We start from the raw sequence: 22,637 nt of genomic DNA on the forward strand, positions 1-22,637 counted from the left end.
ATCACCAGCAGGAGAGTGAATTTGTGTGGGGAGGTGGAGGGTGAGAAAACCTGGATTTGTGCTGGAAATGACCCACCTGATGATCACTTTAGATAAGCTATTACCAGCAGGACAGTGGGGTGGGAATAGGTATTGTTTCATATTCTCTGTGTATATATAAAGCCTGCTGCAGTTTCCACGATATGCATCTGAGGAAGTGAGCTGTAGCTCACGAAAGCTTATGCTCTAATAAATTGGTTAGTCTCTAAGGTGCCACAAGTACTCCTTTTCTTTTTGCGAATACAGACTAACACGGCTGTTACTCTGAAACCTGTCTTCTGGCCTTGTCATCTATGATTGCTTTTTCCTAGTCCTCACCTTAAAATGGAGCCCAGGATGAACAATCTGCTCTTGCTCCTTGCTCAGGAAGAGAGATTTCTGCTGAAGCTTTTGGAGGGAGTTCTGCCAACCAGTGCTGAGTGTCTGGGCTTGAGACCGGCATATGGCAGAGTGTTTACTCCCAGCCATGGAGGAGACAGTTCTGTGAGGTGCTTGGGGATGACAGGACAGAGTGTTGATTCTGAGTTCAGACTGGTTTGGACCAAGTTGTATTCAAGGCTTGGGAGGAGCAGAAGCGGCTGCATGAATTCAGCCTGAATAAGGAGAGGTTTCTACATTTCTGGAGGGAGCCAGCACGACCTGATCTGCAGCAGTAGTCCATGAAGATGAGGGCACATTGGGAGAAGAGAGAGGGGTGTTCAGCTCAGGAAATCTGGCTACCCTGAAAGTTACTGGTCACTTGAGCACAAATTTGGGTTTAGGAAGTCCACAGTGGACACAGTTGCTGTAGAGGGGTGCAAATGGCATTATGGAAGTGTCTGTGTTCCCTATGCTGCTTTGAAAGATCTCAGTCAGGGCAAGTGATCAAGCGTCCATTGTATCCGAGATCGCTGAGGATGGGATTCACAAACTCTGGGATTCACAAACTCGGCAGGAACTATTGATGAAACAACGTGCCCATTGCATTCTCCCTGTCTCCTCACATGCTCAGTAGTCAATGCGTTGAAAGGTGTCCTCTATGCCCGTGATGCAGACCTTAACGGATCATCCTGGCAGGGTCTTGGTCATGGGCATGGCATGGCCCGGCCAAACTCATTTTCAACATTCTGTCATTTTCAAGAGCAGCCAGAGGAGACCACTCTTTCGATTACATTGGAATTAATGGGGTTTCCATCTCCACTATGATTCTGGGGGACCCTTCTCATTATCCACTTCTCCCCTGCCTAAGGACACCATTCCCAGATCAGACAGAGCGGGAAAACAGGCCTTTTTGACTCTGTAGGCACAGGGTGGAGTTGGAGAGTGGTCTGGGGGACTAAACTCAAGGAGGATACATCTGTTGCCCAGCAATCACCCTTTGATAACCAACGTGATTATAATATCTGCATGGTATAATATGGTAAGATAAGCAAACCAAAGGTAAAGAGTGGAATAAGGAGATGGCAGGACTTGCAGCAACCTGTACACAGCCAGACAGAAAAGGTATTTTCCTTGTGGGTGTTACTTCGGTAACACAGCTGGCTGTTGGTGTGCTTACAAATTAGAAACTCTCTCTGCTGTGCACACACTTTAAAGCAGTGTTGGGCCTTCCAGAGGAAGCCATGAACTAAATATGATCTTTTGTTGTTTTTAGATTCGTCACCCATAGCTATGTTGATGGCGGGTTTCTTCCCATATATTATGATGTCTGTTTATTATATCCTGTGTCCTTGATGCGTACTGCAAAAGAGGATGCGGAGGAGTCTGTTGCAGTAATTATTGGCCTTTTGGATGGGGAGAGGGGTTTGTCTGCTTTTGGGGCGGTGGGACTACTTTGTGGATGGTTAAGTCTGTTTATGGAGCTCGTACTTGAGTAATGGTCTGCATTCATTTTGCCGTGAGAGGCTGTGGAAGAGCTATGTTAAATAATGGTGTGTTTTGACGTGGAAATTATGCAGAACTTTTATTTTCCAAACATTGTATTTATTTTTCCCCAAATAATGTTTCAGGACAATTGGAATAGAAGACAAGTCCTGATATATATTCTACAAATGGCAACAGAGATATTGTCTTAATATTGAATATAATCCATCCCACTGGGATTCTAGTTGTCCTTGCAATGCTACTGTAAATGAGCAGAATACTTGGGAGCAGTGACTGTGGGAGAGTTGGGCAGTAGGAGGCACTACAATGTGTGTCACTGTCTACAAGTCAGCTCTCTTCCTGTGCGGGAGGGATAGGTGCCTGCTCCAGTCTCTGTTAAGCCTCAAGAAATATAAAATTGTCTTCTCTCTATTTTGGGAATTGTTTAATCATATCCAGTTGTGTAGAAAATTGGTTAGAGAAGCAGAAAGACCCCAGGAGAAATCTATGACCAGCAGAGTTAAGGAGAACAAGTAGGTTTTTTAATCATATAAGGAACAAAGGGAAACCTAACAATGATACTGGTCCATTATTATATGGAAATGGAAGAATCATCAATAATAATGCAGAAAAGACAGAAGCATTCAATAAATATTTCTGTTCTATTTGCGGGGGGGAAGTCAGATGTATTCATATTAAATGATGCTGCTGATGATATACTTTCCCTTCCAATAGAAACTAAGGAGGATGTTAAACAACAGCTAATAAAGATGGACATTTTTAAATCAGCAGATCTGGATAACTTCCATCCAAGAGATTTAAAAGAGTTGGCCAAGGAGCGCTCTGAACCATTCATATTTGTTTTCAGTAGATCTTGGAACTCTTGGAAAGTTCTAGAAGATTGGGAGAAAACTAGTGGTGTACCAGTATCTACAAAGGATAAATGGTGTGACCAGGGAATTATAAAAAAGAAAAGGAGGACTTGTGGCACCTTAGAGATTAACAAATTTGAGCATAAGCTTTCGTGAGCTACAGCTCACTTCATCGGATGCATTCTGTGGAAAATACAGTGGGGAGACTTATATGCATAGAGAACATGAAACAATGGGTGTTACCATACACACTGTAAGGAGAGTGATCAGGTAAGGTGAGCTATTACCAGCAGGAGAGCGGGGGGTTAGGGGGAACCTTTTGTAGTGATAATCAAGGTGGGCCATTTCCAGCAGTTGACAAGAACGTCCGAGGAACGGGTGGGGGGAGGGGAGGAAATAAACATGGGGAAGTAGTTTTACTTTGTGTAATGACCCATCCACTCCCAGTCTTTATTCAAGCCTAAGTTAATTGAATCCAGTTTGCAAATCAATTCCAATTCAGCAGTCTCTCGTTGGAGTCTGTTTTTGAAGTTTTTTTGTTTAAGAATTGCCACTTTTAGGTCTGTAATCGAGTGACCAAAGAGATTGAAGTGTTCTCCAACTGGTTTTTGAACGTTATAGGCATGCCAGCCTGACATAGATCCCATGCAAAATAATGGAACGGCTGATACAAGACGTGATTAATAAAAAATTAAAGGAGGGTAACATAATTAAGGTCAATAAACATAAGTTATGGGAAATAGATCATGTCAAACTACCTTTTTTTAAATGAGATTACAAGTTTGACTGATAAAGGTAATAGTGTTGGTGTAAGACATTTGGAAGGCATTTGACTTGATACCACATGACATATTAAGAAACTAAAACAATACAAAATTAACATGACACACACTGAATGCATTAAAAACTGGCTAACTAATATGTCTCAAAATGTAATTGTAAATAGAGAATCATTGTCAAGCAAGTATGATGCATCTATACTGGCTAAAAAAAAGCAGTTTTGTTTCCATGGTGCTGGACGGGGAATGCTTATTATTGGCTTCATTGAATTGACAGAGATGAATATACTAACAGAGGTGGGTAACTAGTGGTGTTCCCCAAGGGTCAGTCCTAGGACCAGTCCTATTCAACTTATTCAGAAATGATCTGGAGAAAGGGGTAAACAGTGAGGTGGCAAAGTTTGCAGATGATACTAAACTGCTCAAGATAGTTAAGACCAAAGCAGACTGTGAAGAACTTCAAAAAGATCTCACAAAACTAAGTGATTGGGCAACAAAATGGCAAATGAAATTTAATGTGGATAAATATAAAGTAATGCACATTGGAAAAAATAATCCTAACTATGCATACAATATGGGGGGCGGGATAGCTCAGTGGTTTGCGCATTGGCCTGTTAAACCCAGGGTTGTGAGTTCAATCCTTGAGGGGGCCATTTAGGGTTCTGGGGCAAAATTGGGGATTGATCCTGCTTTGAGCAGGGGGTTGGACTAAATGACCTCCTGAGGTCCCTTCCAACTCTGATATTCTATGAATCTAAGATGATGGGGGCTAACTTAGCTACAACTAATCAGGAAAGAGATCTTGGAGTCATCGTGGCTAGTTCTCTGAAGACGTCCATGCAGTGTACAGTGGTAGGCAAAAAAGCGAACAGGATGTTAGGAATTATTAAAAAAAGGATAGAGAATAAGACGGAGAATATCTTATTGCCCTTATATAAATCCATAGTACGCCCACATCTTGAATACTGCGTACAGATGTGGTCCCCTCATCTCAAAAAAGAGATACTGGTATTAGAAAAGGTTCAGAGAAGGGCAACTAAAATGATTAGGGGTTTGGAACGGGTCCCATAGGAGGAGAGATTAAAGAGACTAGGACTTTTCAGCATGGAAAAGAGGAGGCTAAGGGGGGATATAATAGAGGTCTATAAAATCATGAGTGGTGTGGAGAAAGTGAATAAGGAAAAGTTATTTACTTGTTCCCATAATATAAGAACTAGGGGCCACCAAATGAAATTAATGGGCAGCAGATTTAAAACAAATAAAAGGAAGTTCTTCACACAGTGCACAGTCAACCTGTGGAACTCCTTGCCTGAGGAGGTTATGAAGGCTAGGACTATAACAGGGTTTAAAAGAGAACTAGATAAATTCATGGAGGTTAAGTCCATAAATGGCTATTAGCCAGGATGGGTAAGGAATGGTGTCCCTAGCCTCTGTTTGTCAGAGGGTGGAGATGGGTGGCAGGAGAGAGATCACTTGATCATTACCTGTTAGGTTCACTCCCTCTGGGGCACCTGACATTGGCCCCTGTTGGCAGACAGGATACTGGGCTGGATGGACCTTTGGTCTTACCCAGTATGGCCATTCTTATGTTCTTAGAAATACTATACAAGACTTCCCTTTACTCTCGCATCCCACCGGAATCAGTTCTCGGCCTCACATGATTTAAAATTTTTATCAATGACCCAGAGAAAGATAGAAAATTACCACTGATAACATTTGATGATGACACAAAGACTGGGGGAGTGGTAAATAATGAAGACAAGTCACTATTTCAGAGTGAATCTACAGCATCACATGGGGAGCTCATGTTCAGCTGATTATTCACCATGAGCCCAGGTTCTTCTCAGAGTCATTGCTTCTCAGAACAGAGGCCCCCAAGCTGAATGTATGGCCTGCATTCTTTGTTCCTAGGTGTATGACTTCACATTTGGCTATATTGAAAGACATATTGTTCGTTTGCCCCCACCTTGCTAAGCAATCCAGATTAGAGGTGGGGGAAAAAAACGGGACTCTGGTGGCAATGGTGATGCCCCTCTTATACCCAATAACCGAGTTGTGTTAGGGCATTCACTTGGAAAGTGGGAGAGTCAGGTTTGAATCCCTGCTCTGGAGAAGGGATTTAAACCTAGGTCTCTCCCCACCCCCAGGTGAGTGATCTAACAACTAGAATATTGGGTCTGAAGGTGGGGGGGCACCCCCACCACCATCTCCTCCTTCTAGAGTTTGTCAATCTATCCCATTGTTGACTTTGCTTTGATTTTAAAAAAAGGCTAAAAATGCTCAACATGAAAACATGTTTAGTTTGATGCAAAAGAGTTTTTTCCAACTTTTGCTGAAAATTAAAAAAAAATCAGTTTTGATTCAACTTGAACCATTTCTTTCCTGTTTTTTCGGAACTACCAACAAACCAAAAAATCAATTATTCACACAGCCTTAGGCTCACAGGGGATAATCTACTGAATGTGAGCTACCCATGTGATGCTATGGCCAAAAGAGCTAATGCGATCCTGGGAAGTATAAACAGGGGAATATTGAGTGGACTAGAGAAGTTATCTCACCTCCCTATTTGGCACTAGTGTAACGTTTGCTGGACACTGTGTCCACTTCTGGAGTCCACAATTCAAAAAAAGATGTTGATAAATTGGAGAGGGTCCAGAGAAGAGCCTGGGGAACTACAAAGAACTGGAAAACGTGCTTTATTGTGATAGATTCAAGGAGCTCAATCAAAGAGAGAGCTAAACAGTGACTTGATCACAGTCTATGGTCATGTTTACACTGTCCCACAGATTGGAATATGGGGGTGTGAACAGCAGTGAGCACAAAAGTGCCGCACTTTAATTCCCCTATGTGAATGCCACAGGTGTAAATTAAAAGGCTCCTACTTTGCATTAATGTAGTCCTGTTTGAAGAGGTTCACGTTAATATGAACTAGGAACCTTCTAGTTCATGCCCGCAGTGTCCACATGGGGAATCACAGCATATCACCCTGATGTGCAGTGGTATTCACAGCCCCATAATCTGGGGGGTGCTGTAGACATGCCCTATAACAGTGGTTCTCAAAGTTTGGTACTGGTGACCCCTTTCACAGAGCAAGCCTCTGAGAATGACCCCTCCTTATAAATTAAAAACACTTTTTAATATATTTAACACCATTATGAATTGGGGGGGGGCAAAGCAGGGTTTGGGGTGGAGGCTGACAGGTCGTGACCCTCCATGTAATAACCTTGTGACCCCCTGAGGGGTCCCAACCCCCAGTTTGAGAACCCCTGCCCTATAAGTACCTACCTGGGAAACAGAAATTTAACGATAGAAGCCTCTTCAGTCTAGCAGATAAAGGTATAATACGATCCAGTGGCTGGAAGATGAAACTAGACAAATACAAACTACAAATAAGCCACAATTTTTTTAACAGTAAGGATAGTTAACTATTGGAACAATTCATCAAGGTTTGTGGTGGATTCTTCAACACTAGAAATATTAAAATCAAGATTCTTTTTTTTTCTAAAAGTCATACTTTAGTTCCAACAGAAATTAATTCAGGGAGGTCTTCTAGCCTGCGCTAGCCAGGAGGTCACACTAGGTCATCACAGTGGTTCCTTCTGGTCTTGGGATCTATGAATAGTCTCCTGCTTTTTACCTAATTTATTTGTTTCTTTATGTACATATTGGCACCAACTGTGATGAATGATAAATAATATGAATTAATACAAGAGATTATGTAAACCCTGTTACAGATCTAATTAAACCTACAGCAGTAAACCTCTTTCGAACAGTGTGTCATCTCTGTGTGTCATCTCCGTGTTGCACTGCACAGTAATTCTTCTCATGGATCTCTCATACCGGACATCCATTATTACACTGGATTGAGTTAGGCTAGAAGATCCCTTAATTTTGAATGCTCTTCCTTTTATGACTTTAAATCAGGACTGGAATTCACTTTAGCACATTTTTGGGTGATGCCAAAATTATTTTCTTACACATGAACACCATGGCCAAATGAATGTTGCAAGGTAACACTGTGAGATCTGTTCATCATTGCAGAACTTTTTTCCCCCCATAGGTCTCTACTCTGTTATTTGGTAGCTGCATTTAGGGCTATATACGTGGAATACTCAGATAATGCATCTACACTGACGGGGGCAAAAAACCCAAACTTCGTTTCCATGGTGCTGGAGGCAGAATGCTTATTATTGGCTCCATTGAACAGACAGAACTGGATGTACTAACAAAGAGAGAAATACCAGCGAAGACTTCCATTAGCTGGGCTTTGCTGTGGAAATGGCTGTTTATTTAATGCGTAGTTCCATTTATATGGTGTTTTCACTGAAAGCCAGAAATTAAGCAGTGTGCTCAGAGCTCTTTCGCATGGGGAGGGTTGATTTTGGAGTAGAGATTTCTCCATCCATGGATTTCTGCCTCATTCAGTCATACAGACAAATAACACTGGAACTTAAGTCAGTGATGAAGGTTTTTGATAGCAGCTTTGAACAAAATGTGTCTGGAAACAGCCAAGTGAAATTAAATTCACAGCTTGTTTTATTGTGTTTTATTTAAGCTTGTCGCTTCACTTTCACAATATGGAAATCAAATCTGTGTTCTGTAGTTTTTAAATTCTCACGTTTTACGTTGGAATTGAACAAATTACTATTAGTGAAGAACATGGCTACTAGGTTAAAAACAGCCCTAGTTGACTTTATCGAGTTGCTCTGCATACCAGCCTCCATCTGGCATTGTTTTGCAGCAAGTTCTTGTTGAGGATTTAATTAATCAAAGCTCGGGTCATTGAAGCTGATGTTTTAGTATTATGGCTTAAATTGAAAAATCTTATTGTTTTGCCTTTGGATTTTTAATTGGGCTAATTTTCAGGAAGCTTGAACAGTTCAAAATGATTGAAATAAAACATTTCTCTTAATAGTAGTCGCACATTTTCTCTTAATATTGTAAAACACGGTGAGTCAATTCATACCCTGTGCTCTCCTCAGGCCTCAAAAATAGGATTGTCACAACTCTGCAAGGTATGGCCCCAGTCCAGCCAGGAGATCCCCTCAGGATCACACCAGTGTAGATTCAATAGCTCACTCTGAATGGCACAAAACACACTGGATGCCGTAAATTGTTGCATGCTGTAGGGAGCTAGTCGGTTCATTTTTTTATTGCTCAAAGCATTACAGTGCAAACCCTGTTCTTTACACGTCGGCTGTGAACAGGTGAGTCCAGCAGCTCTGAACGTCGTTCAGCAAAATTGGGTCAACCTTTATTTGCCTTATTTTTCATTGTCCACTGCCTCTGCGTGTCTAGGCCCCGTCCAGAAGCAGCAGCAGGGGTGCCAGCAGACAAAGAGAAGAATCTTATTTCCCAAAATTTCCCACGAGGTTTTGGAGAATCAAGAGGTTGACATTGTTAAAATAAGTTTTGAAACTTTTTCAATCCTTATCTGAACTACCCCCCAAGCTCTGAGCCTTTGAATTTCATCTCCGGCTAAGGTCCTGATCCTGCAGTGGGGTCACATGGCAATTCCTTGGACGTGTGAGGAGTCCATTGGTGTCAGTTGGACTCTAGGAGGGTGCCGGGCCCGAAGGACCGCGGCCCAGTGCAGTTTGGAAGAAGGGGGAATGGTTTTCAGGGCTCCATATGCTTAGTGGTTTGATGTTCTCACCATGAGCTGGATTATGGGGCAGTGTGTAAACTGCCTTGACTCTTGAGTTGCGCCGTGCCTTAGCCATATGCCTCTGAATCAGAGTTTCTCTCTGCTTGCTCCTACGGGGTGGTAATTTAGTCTTCGCCTATACCACGACTAAAGACTAGATTCACGAAGGAGACTTAGGAGTTAGCTTTTGCAGTGCCTAGGTGTTCACAGCAGCGGAATTCACAGCTCTGAGTTAGGGGCCCAGGTTCCTCATGCATTGAATGGGGAGACTTTTGCACCCATGAAGAGGATTCCCAGAAGCCAGCAAGTTGAGCAGGGAACTGCCTGTCCTAGCCAGGAGAGAAATGCAAAGCAATGAGACAAGGCTTAGAGCCCCAATCAGCAAAGGGATTTAGCTGCCTAAGGGGGCGAGTCTACATGGCACGTGACTGAGTTGCATATTTGGCGTGTGACTTTCTAGCTCAGTGGCTCTCAACCTTTCCAGACGACTGGCCCCCTTTCACGAGTCTGATTTGTCTTGCACACCCCAAGTTTCACCTCACTTAAAAAACTACCTGCTTACAAAATCAGACATCAGAATACAGTTGCTGACTTTCTTATTTTTACCATATGATTATAAAATAAATCAATTGGAATATAAATGTTGTACTTACATTTCAGTGGCTAGTGTAAAGGGCAATATAAACAAAGCACGACATTTTCGTTTTACTGACTTCGCTAGCGCTTTTTATGTAGCCTGTTGTAAAACTAAGCAAATATCCAGAGGAGTTGAGGTACCCGCTGGAAGACCTCGGCGTACCCCTGGTTGAGAAACACTGCTCTAGTGTACTGGCTTGCTGTGCTGTAATTTCCCGAGGGACACTGCACGAGGAGCCCCATAGTGCACTTTGATTGGCTACATCGGACACCTGGGAATCGGCAAAGCACACTCCGGGATTTTGACTGAGCTGCGGCAGAGCCCACATGGGATGTGACTGCACGGCGAGCTATCAAGTCTCACCCTGGCATGCTGCTCTGTTACATCTCTCTGCACTCGGGATCCTCAGCCATAAACTGTCTCCTGGAGTTGGGCACCTAAGCCAGGTCAGCAGTTTCTCATGAAAAGCAGTGTGACACCCCTCCCGCATTATAGCCAATAGCCCAGTGGTTAGGGCACTCAGCTTGGACGTGGAGACCTGGGTTCGAATCCCTGTTCCAAATCAGGTAGAGTGGGGATTCAGACCTGGGTCTCCCACAACCCAGGTGAGTCCCCTGTTGGCTATTTGGGGATCCAGACCCTATTGTGCTAGGTACTGTACAAACATAGGGAAAAAAGATATCCCCTGTCCCAAGGGACTCACAATCTGTGGATTAGACAAGAGACAACAGATGGGTACAGACAGGTGGGAGAGTACAAGGAAAGAATGAGCAACATTACAAGATGTGGTCTCAGCATGTGAGCTGCCTAATTGTTGTGAATTTTCCTTTTTTTTTTTAGCATCACATCAGAGGAGAGATATGAAGGTGGTTAATGAGGTAAATTTGCAGATGTTGATGGGGAACTCCTCCCACATATGAGGGATAGCATGGGAGAAAACATGATCATGCTTGATTGAAGATTGAACAAGTGGGCGGTGGAGGCTGGTATCCTGGCCAACATTGGCAGATTGGTAATGAGTGAGATATTATGCAGGAAGAATTAGCAAGATTTAGACACAGTCTTGATGTGAGGACCTACAGAGAGGGCTGAGTCCAAGATGATGCCCAGGTTATGGGCCTGAATGACAGTGACTGAGAAAGGAGGTATCAGGGAAGGATTTGCGGGGGGGAGATTGAGCTCTATTTTAGCCATGTTGAGCTTGAGCAGGTGGCTAGATATACCTGATGAGATGTCAGAGAGGCAGGCTGAGATTTTAGTTTGAACAGGATCCAGGTCTGGGGTAGAGAGGTAGATCTATAAGACATCCACATACAGATGGTGATGGAATTTGTGTTTGTCGATGAGATTACTAGTAATCCCACTTACTCCTGGGATGTGGGATCCAAAACTGAGGTATCCTGTCTGAGGCACTGGGGGGCCTGTTATGTGAGTACATAAGCTTACCTCTACATGTCAGTCCTAAGAAAGAGTCTATGTTTTTTGTGCACGTTGGGGCTAAAACAGCATAGAATCCTACACTGTATCATGCCTCCAAACAGGAACGTTGCATACAAGAGCCAATGATTCTTTACATCTTCTTTCCTTCCCTTGTGCACATGCTCAGCGAGAAAATCTCTCTCTCTCTGGGTGTTGTCAGGGGCCATTATCAAAGTATTTTACTTCTACATCAACGAGCAAGAAGAAACTCACACCTGTGTAATCTAAAAGGCTCCAGTCATCATGCTAAATAAAATGGGCAGAATAATGGCACTTCTGTGATTGTGCTTCATCACTTCTCTTCTAAACCTCCATTTTTAGGGCTTTCTGACTTCGCTGTTTAAAATGAGGGGTTTTCTTTTTAAGTTAAGTGAGTGTGAAAAATTGTGGATGTTGGTTTGAAACGCTGGTTTTGCATTGTCCCGGCTAGGGAAAAACATTCCAACTTTTTACTAAAGAAATACAATTGGAGTTACCCATAATACAATTGCTTTCGGTGTTTAATTTGTCTTTCCTCTTAGCACCAAGAGCCCCTTAGAGTCACCCCTCATCTGAAAATTCCATCCACCTAAAAGTCACCGTGGGGACCTGGAGGGCTGGCAGTGGCTCCTTCTAAAGCCAATAAACACTGTCAGAGTCACGGGCATGGAGTTTCTAGGGAATGATGCTAGTAATGAACTACCTCCATGGCCCTGGTCCTGGGGGTCCAGGCAAAGGGCTTGGTTCAAATCCCACTGGAGTCAGTGGAAAGACTGCTGATGGCTTTGGGTGTGTCTACACTGCAATCACGACATACCCAAGTAACCTTTAATCTGGCTAGCTTGGGTACTGATAATGGTGAAGCTGTGGAAGCATGGGATTCAGAGTTGCTAGCCACCCGAGTAACTGTCCAGGGTCCCAGGGATCGGTGATGTGTGTGTGGAGGGGGGGCATGTGGGGTCAAGTGCCTCCCCAGATTTCTGCTTGGCCTGCGCGGGGGGCAGAGGAGAGGTCCTTCTCCCAGGGTGCCTGACCCCCAGCATGTTCAGGCGCTCTCCGTGGCAGCCAGGCCCAAGTGGGGAGCGGGACCAGCTGCCAGGGGCAGGGGCTGAGCAAGCTGGAAATGTGCCGTGGACAAGGGGATGGGGGTCTCTGGCTCGCTCGGCCCCTGGCAACCAGGCTTGGGCGGGGAGCAGAGCAGTCGGGGCAGCCTGCCACCCCAGCCTGGCGCTCTCTCAGGCAGCTGCTGCTCTGCACAGAGTCAGCAACCTGGAGCGGCAGGTAGGAGAAGCAGCTGGTCCCACTCCCTGCCCGGTCCCGGCTGCCAGGGTGAGCAGCTGAACATGGCTGGGGGAGGCGTGGCGGGAAAAGGACAGAGCTCCCCCTTCCCCACAGGTAACTGGTGGGGAGGGGAGAGCGCGGCGGCCCTGGGCTGGGCACAGGGTCGGGAGATCACATTGCAGAGGACATAAATGGGGTGGTCAGCGTGTCTGTGACCCCAACTGAACCCTGTGCTGCTGCAGATTCACAGTGATTGGCACCTGAGATGTATCAAACGTATGTCTGCTTGTGTTGCTATTACACCTCCTGATTCCAGTGTAGACAGACCCTTCGATGGGCTGCGGATCAGCCCTTAGCCCTCTGCTCAGGGTTTCTGTGCAGGCCCTCCCTAAAAATAAACTCAGAAATATTTTCCACTTAGTGTGAGATAGTTGATAGACAGTCCTGGCCCTCCAAAAAAGGGAATAAGATTCTATTTCTCTCCCCCTTCTACAGAATTAGGGGTGTGTGTGTGTGTGAGTGAGAAAGAGGGAGAGAAATTATCAGACATCTAAAATGTTTCAGAGAGCTCAGACACTGGCCACTCCCCCGTGAAAACATTGTCTGTTGATCCTGCTGTCCCCAGGGTGGGTTCCATGTGGCTTTCCCCACCAGGCCTTGGCCTGTCTACACTTGGAGCTGTGGGGGGTGACTGCCAGCTCGAAGAGACAGACTCGCGCTAGTTCTGATCGAGCGTGTGGAATGGAATATAGCTGGGGCAGCACATGCGGTGGGACCGGCTAGCTGGCCCAAGAACATACTTGGAGTCTCTGACAGGCATATACTCGGAGCTGCCAGACTACCCTGCGTTCTATTTTTAGCAAGCTAACTCAATCGGAGCTAGCACGGGGTATGTCTCTTCCAGCTTGGAATCACATTCCTCGCTCAGTGTGGACAAACCCTTGGAGCACCTCAGCTGTTTCAAGAGCGCTCTCTAGCTGTCGCTATGTAAATAGCCAGCAGATGGTGCTTGAGACGATGTAGCATAGTTCTGGATTTTGTAAGGCCAATAAAAGTTGATGGTGGACGTGGACGCTGCATATTACACTTCTGGGCAGCTGGTTACGTCCACTCTTAGCACCAGCAGATGACTGTCTTGAACCATTCATAGATAATGAGACAAAGCAAAGTTGCACTCCAGCGTTGACAAAATGCTCACAGGCATGATCAACGTTCAAACAGAACCACTGCTGGTTGGGAACAGAGCTTGAACCCAAGTGGAGTCTGACTGTGTGTTCAAGGTTCAAATTAGTATTTTGCACGGTTCTGCGACTGAATATTGCCGTTGATGCAGGCTCCATACAATCACATATGCAAATACCAGCATGCACAAGGCCAAGCATTCCCCACTCCTCTGTGTCAGCTTAGGAGGCTGGCTGTGGCCAGTAAACCATTGTGTCAAAACTTGTGAATTGTGCAGCAGCTAATGCATGCAATTACTGTGTTTGATGCTATTCATATATCTCAAAATATACATTTGCAAGATATGAAACATTTTGGTGGATTAAAGGAGCATTTGGGGTTGATTGGGGTGGGGGAGAGATGATATAACTGAACGCAAAGAATGCAAATAAGCTTTAGTGGAGACACTTTCAGTGTATTTTATAACTTTGAAATGTAATTGTCTGCGAAAACTGTTGGGGGAGAGTGGAGAAGATTGTTTCCCTGGTTTCTATTTGATCACATCACAGTTTTGCAGGGTCTCTTCAGAGACAGACTGACAATTTCCTGAACAGGTTCTGAAGCGCACAGGGCAATTATGGACATTTGCCATATTTTCCAGCACTGTTTGTTGACTGTGTGCAGAAAACCTTGCCAGGACATAGATATTGTAAGCATTTCTCTAGGGCCCCAGCTCCCAGACTCACACGATTACATCCAGATCTAAGTTTTCTTTCTTTTTAAATATTGTGTCTAACCCTCAGGGCTGTGAAGAAAAGCTTGCCCTGAATGTAACTGATGTAGCGACAAAACAAAACAAGCAGAACACCCCTGGGCAGAACTCAGGGCACCGTGGTGTATATCAGTATGTCTGCTCTTAGGTATGGGGGTCATTGGAAAGGATTTGAATCTGGGCCTGCTCAAAGAACAGGTGCTCTAGGAATGGACAAAGAACTGATATGTCGGGGTCATTGGTGCACATAAACCCTGAGACATTATTGAAAATATAGCTAGAAATAAACTTTCAAGGGATAGGTGATACTTCAACTCCTAACAGATGGGGAAGGGGTGGGGTGCTCCTGAGAGGGGGCAGTGTATGGGCAGAAAATTTAAATGCTCTGAGGACCGTCAGAGGCTTCATCCAGCCTGTGGATCTCGGATTCTGCACTTCAGATCTTGGAGTCGGCTTTTGCTTCCTGGCTCTACAGAAGGTCCACCAGCCTGTGGAGAAATCCCCTGAATCTAGCTCAGTGCAGCAAGAGTCGGGATATTGGCACAGAGACTGAGCGCTTCAGTGCTGTTCACTGCCCCAGCTGCTCTTCCAGTCATTGTGACTGAATCTTCCATGGGAGTCGTGCAGTCTTGGGAAACCTGCCTTCAGCTGCCTGTGAATCTCCTCTCAGGGGAATGTTTGCAAGTGTGGAGGGAGAATCTTCACAAGTTAATACTGATGATGAGCATTAGCTTGCCCGGGGAAGAAAGCATTTAGTGAATCCCTAGGCTTTCCCTCTGTGAGGGTATGTGTCCTGATCCTTCCAGCTATAATAGGAACTGGGCTGGGCAGAGTGCAAGCCAAAAGGTCTGCAATGAAGCAGAGAGGGAAATACAGTAGATGAGATTAGAGATAACACTGTTCTCCTTATTCTCATGAAGTTTCTTGTTCAACACTAGAAGAAAGTGACCCTTTCTGTGATTCTTTACCGGGGAACCTGGCAACCTCCTAAAAACCAGCACCCAGGAGGGGCACCCTCTCTTGGGAGAGTGAGGACGTTTTTGTGGGCAAGGAAGGTGTGGCTGCCTGAAGGGTGTCAATTTATTTGGACAGTTGTCCCTCAAAAATGTTTAGAACATGGAAAGCTTTGATTATTGCTCCTGGATCTTTTACAACCTGAATGTGTGACTAGAACGGCCCTATGTAACCAGCGAATGTAATAGGAAAGGAATGAGCTCTGAGGTAAATAATCGATTTCCAGCTGCTAATCGTGGAACTGAACTGTGTCCCCCTGCAACTGAGTGAGGTTAGGGAGCCATGGATGTTGATTGGCTAACAATGGTACGTAATGCTTTAGGGCTATGATTATAAAACCAAAATTGTTCCCCTCGTGTTGATTGGCTAACAATGGTACGTAATGCTTTAGGGCTATGATTATAAAACCAAAATTGTTCCTCTCGTGTTGGCAGTGGCAATGCAGGTTTTGTGAGGCTCCTGGAGAATACAACCAGAGAGAGAGAGAGGCATTCTTGTTAACCAGGTGTAAAATGGGGAGTCCTTGGTGCTGTGAGCGATGGCTGTGATGCTTGCTGAGAGGCTAGGAAAGAGGGATGCCGTGTGAAGGAAGAGCCTCGTGTGTGGAGAGCAGAAGGGAGAGGAGGAGGGGAATGGCACAGAAGCTTTCACTAGGTCCGATTTTATGGGATCTATAGGCTCCTGTACTTCCTAACAAGAAATACAGTGTTTCAGCACCCTGTTTCTGTGCCTGTGAATCTCCTTTGGGAAAATGATTTGGCTAAGGTGGGTGTTGTACAGGAACCCCTGGGCCTACCTGACAGAAAACTATTTCTGTCATTACAGTGGTTTTAGAAATACAGGGTTTGCCGTAGCCGGTCAGAACATTGTCTGGTCACGTCCAATACCCTGTCGCTGGTTGTTGCTAATACCTGATGCTTCCTCAGAAGTAAAAATAAGACAGCAAACAAAACCATACCTCACTTGCTGGGAGCCAACTGTGCAATGTAGTTCATGGGCAATGAAAGGAGTGTTCCTGACCCATGAGGCTTATGGCCTGAAGCCTGAGACTCCCTTTCTCCTTAGCTTACAGTTGCTCTTATGGTTTTAGCCAAAATGAGGAATGGATGAGATTTAAAGCTTTCGTTTAAACTTTGCTATCCACTTGCTGGGAAAGAGAAATGGCTAAAACTCACTGTGTGTAGGCAAGGGGAAAAATGATTCAGAATTGAAACCAGCTTGGTGATTTTACTACTAAACAGAGCTGACTGAATTATTCCTTACATCATTTATTTAACTTTTCCCCCCTCTGTTTGCAAAGTGTGAGTGTATTTGTTACATCCATGTATTTGTGGGAAATGTATTTGAACAAATTGCAGCTGCTGACTACAAATGTTCACTTTGAGAATTTTCCATTTCTTTATTTGTTGGGTTGGGTTGGACAGCTAAGTCACATGGGCCGGTTTCTGCTTCCTGTGCGGTTGATTGCAACTTTTAAACACTGTAGCAAATGATGAATAACGACTAGCATATTGTGACATGAATTTTTCCATACTAAAATTCATGAAACTTTCAAGATTCAGAAATACTTGATTAGAAACCTAGCAGCCATCCATATACCTCAACAATGAAGTACCCGAGTTTCCAATAACCTTTTGTGTTCTCCAACCTGTGCTACAAGCAAATCAATTCTTTTCTTCTCTAATTAAGATGGTTATGCTATTTCACCAGCCCAAGTTTGTTACTGTGTCTCTGTGTGTCTATTGTCTGTGTGTTTGTCCATCTCTCTCTGTTTGTGGGCTGCTATCCAGATTTTGAAAGATTTTTAGATTTGTGGGTAGAGGATGAAAAGAGAAAAAAACAGATAAAAAATACAATTAAAATATTATCAATGAAGTGTCAAGCAGTTTTATTCCAAGAGTTACTGAGCTAACAGAGAGTCTGAATTAGCATTTTCAACACTTCATAAACAGCTGACGATGGATGCTCTCCTAGCTTGCTTTGTACCTCATAAGTTCATTTCAATTTCATCTTGTTACACTTTCTGTATATGAGCAAACTGTTTATTACCCAAAGTATGAGTATCCTGACAAGAAAATTTTCAGTACACAGCCTTTACCATTTGTAACAATGTCACACTTCATTTGCTGTAAGCGTCTAAATACATGAGGCCAGACAGGGGAATGCTGCTGTGTGTCCTAATTTCACCCCAGAATGCTCCATGCATGAATCGCTGTATGAGCAGTTGCAGGAATAAGGGGGCGGGACAGACAAAGGAACTTTCCACTACGCTAAAAAGTCAAATAATGCAGCAGAAATGTCAGATTTAAATTGTCTTCCAGTTTTTGTGTTTAGCCTGAATATTTGTTTATAAAATTTCCAACTGGTGTTTTCCTTGTGGGGCTTTTCAGTTTGACACAGAATATATAGAGAAATATATTCTGAGAGAGAGAGAGATTATACAAGTAGCATTTACATGCAGTATATCAGAAGTTATACATATTTAAAGAGCTTAATGGTTGACTGTGGGACAGCTTCCAAAAATTAGCATCATACCAGCTGCTTTGCTAATTCAAATTGCCATAGTTTCAGGATAGTTTTAGGTTAGTTTTAAACAAAAATATTGAAAACAAATGTCTGAAGTATGCCATCAAGTTGCTTTTTATGGCAAATTGCTGAATTTGTGTCAGTGACTCTCATCGGTTGAAGATTGTCCTAGCTCAAGAGAGTGTCATGGGGTAGCAGTTAGCATTCTTGGCTGGGACCTCGATCACCTGAGTTCTGATACTGGTTCTGATACTGTCTCCTTAAGCCCTCACTTAATTTCTTTACCTCAGGTTCTTCCTCTGTAAAACTGGGACAGTACTTCCCCTAGTTGGCTGGAGGGTTGAGGATTAATATTAATTAAGTCTTGTCCTAGTGAACTGAAGAAAATAACTTTATTATTAATTTAAAAACCTGTTGATGCTTGTGGCAAGCTCTGTCACTGCAATTTCTGGTTAACATTCTGTCCCCAGCTGTGTGCGCGCATGTTGGCCTCACTTCACTTCGACAGGCGCTGCCCCACCGGGGATAGGCAGCCCCGCTTCATCCCTAGGAAGGGCATGCTGTGTTTGTATAACACTGACAGACCCCGGGCGCTGGTGGGCGGGATCGAACCTGGGACCTCTGGAGCTTAGTGCATGAGCCTCTATCACATGAGCTAAAAGCCCGCTGGCTGTTAGCCAAGGCTGTAGAGCAGACTCATTAATTCTCTCTAAGTGGTCTCTGTGCCGCTAGATGGGACAGACCACCGCACCCAGAAGATGTGTGGGTTACATTTGCACAGCCTCTCTTGGGGAATACACTGGGGAAGGGTAGCTTTAAATTTAAATTGCTTTAAATTGCAACTTCAGAACAGACCGACTAAGGAAGGCTGCTCAGAGGATGCATCCATGCTCCAGGTGTGCTCCTTACCTGGCCACTTCCGGGACTGCAGTTGCTGGCAGTGGGATCCCCACTGAGACAAGCCTGTGGAGGCTGCAGCCTGTGAGCACTGGTAGGAGGAGGGGTGAATCCAGCCCACTAATGGGGGGAAGAGCCGCATGTGTGTACCTCAGGAAGGATTTTAGCCTAGGAGTTTGTTTGCTTTTTCCTATAGGCTGTTCCACAGAGCTGTCCCTGACCGCAGACAGATTTGAGGTGACACTGCTGATCATTCCAGTGATATTAGATTGATCTCTGTGTTTTGTTATTTTCAGGCACTCTGATAGGACAGTGGGGGGGGGGGGATCTACCTAGAACAACACACGGTCAAAACTGAGGAATCTTGAACTATTTTTATTACCCTTCAATTGCCAGCAGCTCCGCCAGGTTTATTTACTGTGTCTATTCCTTGTTTGCATGACAATAGCGGTGAGAGCTTTAGCAATGCATATGTATGACGTGGCTATGACACTAATTAAGGACCCGATCCAGCTAACGTTTAAGCCATGTGTTCGACTTTACGCAAGTGAGTAGTTTACTGTGACTTCAGTGGGACCATTGATGTGCACAGGCGTAAGGGTTTGCAGAATTGTGGGTCTCGGGTGGCAAGAGCTGTACCATATTAGACTAACTGTGGGCATATTTTTATATTTTAGCCTTAAAAAAAGGCCGGTTTTGGATCACGCCTGACCCCTATCACAAAGACGACAACATCCAGATTGGGCGTGAGGTGAAAATCTCCTGCCAGGTGGAAGCTGTTCCTTCTGAGGAGCTCACATTCAGTTGGTTTAAAAATGGACGCCCATTGCGTAGCTCAGAAAGGATGGTCATCACCCAGACTGACCCTGATGTTTCCCCTGGCACCACCAACCTGGACATCATCGACTTGAAATTCACTGACTTTGGAACGTACACTTGCGTGGCATCCCTGAAAGGCGGTGGTATATCCGATATCAGCATTGATGTCAACATATCCAGCAGTACAGGTAAGGCTGCTCCCTTCGACTTTGGCTTTACAAGTTAAAGGTCCAATATTGGCTCTTCCTCAGTGCGCGTGCAAGAGAAGAGGAGCGAACCTAGCAGGCTTCCCCATCACTTGGACTCATGGTTTCCAGAGTGTGGTGCTCCTATGAACAGAAGGCAGAAGGTTGGCTGGGTGGCAGATGATGCTCTGTTCCCCAAAGGAAGGTCGTGCAGCTGCTTGCATCTAGTAATAGACATTGGGTGTGGGGCAGGCAGCTGTGTTTTAATGAGTATGTAAGGGAATACTGGGGCTTATGCTGCTCCCAGTTGGCAAAATCCCATAGGCATCCATTGTGGTTTAGGTACTCAATGCATGCTCATTTCTGTGTCTTACTAAAAAGTATCTCTCTCTGCTGGCAATTGTCTCAGCTAAGAGTATCTTCCAATGTGTATGGAGTGCGTGTGTTTCTCTCTGAACAGATGGATGGCTTGTAACTCATGTGAACACATATTCATGAATATTGCAGTTTCTTGCATTTTTTTACCAGTGGCTGATTTTAGTGACTGACGCAGCCCCCATTGTTACTGCAGCCACAGAACAACAAAAATCCTTAGATTAGTATGGAATGCTTTCTGGTAGAGTCAGTTACTTTCTGCATTTGTTACCCATGATCGGGTTTTTATAAATTAAAAAGGTTTTCTCCCCCCGGTATGTCAAATCAAATATGAATAGAGCAAAACTGACTGTCTCCTTTCTCTCGTGAGTTTGAAAAAAAACAGCAAAGGCCCTTCAACCAGGTCCAAATGAAAGCTGCTTTATACTTTTTTATAATCTAGAAAATATATTTTGTAATAGAAAATATTCTTTCTGCCATCACTGAAAAAAAAAGGATTGCTATTCAGTTTTTCCAGTACAAATGAATGTATGTTTCCAGATAAGTTAAAATCGCAAATTTGTGTTAAAGTACACAGGCAAAGCATGTCAGTGTTTTGTGCCTTATAGCTCCTGTCTTTGATATGCTACATGGCTACAGCTTTCATCAGGTTATGCTAACTGTCGTAGACCCATAGACTTAAAGGCCAGAAGGGACTGTTGTGATCTTCACTGGATTCTTTCCAATTTTTCCACATCCTTCTTGTAGTGTGGGGCCCAAAACTGGACACAGTACTCCAGATGAGGCCTCACTAATGTTGAATAGAGGGGAATGATCCACAGTGACCTTAGGCTTATCTGTTAGGACAGCCGCCCAGGATATTAAGGGAGAATTTTTCTCCCACTTTGACACCAGTAGTTATTCCATGTCCCTGCCCCTTAGAGGAGTCTAAGAAACAGTTGAGAGGAAGATGAGGAGAAGGAAGGTCTGCTGTAAACTACACACACAGCCAAATGCGACAGGGAGTTTCTGCCATAGTTATGCTTAAGCCTTGGATCCAGAAGAATGCTGTCAACAAGTCTCAGAAGGGGAACAAGAAGCATCCTTGGCCATCACAAACCTTCAGAAGGCTGCAGCAAATCCGGAAGACCGGGAGAAGGGGGACCCTTGTCTCAGACCTTGATCTCAGCATTGGAAGGGAACTGCCAGGTTGGGTCTGATTCTGAGTGACATCAGAAGGGCTTTGGCCCCAGGGATCCACTCCCTCAGATTCCTCCTCTCAGACTGTAAACTCTGAATTCATCTAGGCCTGGACCACTGCACCCAGGGCTGCCCTCCCTCCGCTTTTCTGCCAGTGGTGGGCAGCTGTATGTTGTACTCAGTGCTCCAGCAGAACCCTCCGGCTGCCCACAGGGATGCATTGATTTTTACACCCCCTAGCTGGCCTTCCCATGCCTCCTCCATGGCCAGTGCTGCCTCCTTTCTTGGGCTGTGTTGGCCCTGCAGGACCCCAGTAGGTGAGAGGCCAGGGCTGCCTTTCACCATTTTCCACCTTTGCCAGAAGCTAGCATAGACACTGGGGGTTCTCTGGTCCCCCATCTAGACCAGCTGAGGAAGGGAGTTAGTAACATCTGTCTGATAGAGAGAGGATGTTGAACACTCAAAGGATCTAGCAGGATGTTTAGGGCTGGCTATTATCACATTTGGAAAACAGGTTCTCACTGTTGCACTTGCCAGCCTCCTGGAACAGTATCAAGGTATGAAGGACAAGAAAAAAACATCAAAGGAATTACACAAGTGCTGCCCATCTCAGAGGGAAAAGCTGTAAAACAGGGTAACAGTAGTTGTCAAAACTCTGGCATGTCACCCAAGACCAGAGAGAGAAGGCAGGATGCACAGTCAACGGAACAAGTTTCACATGAAGACTTTTCTCCCCTTCCCCTGTGGTGCTCACTAGTGTCCATATTGGTGTCCATCCTTGGTTCATCTTTTGACCATGTGATTGGGTCCTAAACTCTCTCTAGCGCTTTTCCTCAGTAGATCTCAAAGAAGGTTGGTATCATTATCCCCATTTTACAGATGGGGAAACTGAGGCCCAGAGAGATTAAGTGACTGGCCAAAGGTCACACAGCAGGTCAGTGGCAGAGATGGGAATAGATCCATGGTCTCCTGAGTCCCAGTCTAGTGCTCTATGCACTGGGCCACAGACTTACAGACAAAACAATCAGTGATTCAGATACTTGGAGTGCTAATTTCTATCTTCATGTTTATTTATCACAAAGGCAGTGAAGACAGAGCCTATGAGCAACAGCCTCACACACCTGAGCTTTCGATGTAGTGTAGCATGCACTCCA

General features: G+C 44.6%; 1 protein-coding gene across 6 annotated transcripts in view; it reads left to right on the forward strand.

The window, feature by feature from the left end:
• MDGA2 (MAM domain containing glycosylphosphatidylinositol anchor 2) overlaps window positions 1–22,637 on the forward strand; it is a 663,883-nt gene that overhangs the window by 411,439 nt on the left and 229,807 nt on the right. For all 6 annotated transcript variants that reach the window (XM_073350237.2, XM_073350233.2, XM_073350236.2 and 3 more), the window contains one exon: window positions 19,603–19,932. In XM_073350237.2, coding sequence (XP_073206338.1) covers window positions 19,603–19,932 — 330 coding nt within the window. The remainder of the gene's footprint in view (window positions 1–19,602; window positions 19,933–22,637) is intronic.

Source organism: Lepidochelys kempii, chromosome 6 (assembly GCF_965140285.1).
Source record: "Lepidochelys kempii isolate rLepKem1 chromosome 6, rLepKem1.hap1, whole genome shotgun sequence".
Taxonomy (NCBI): Eukaryota; Metazoa; Chordata; order Testudines; family Cheloniidae; genus Lepidochelys; species Lepidochelys kempii.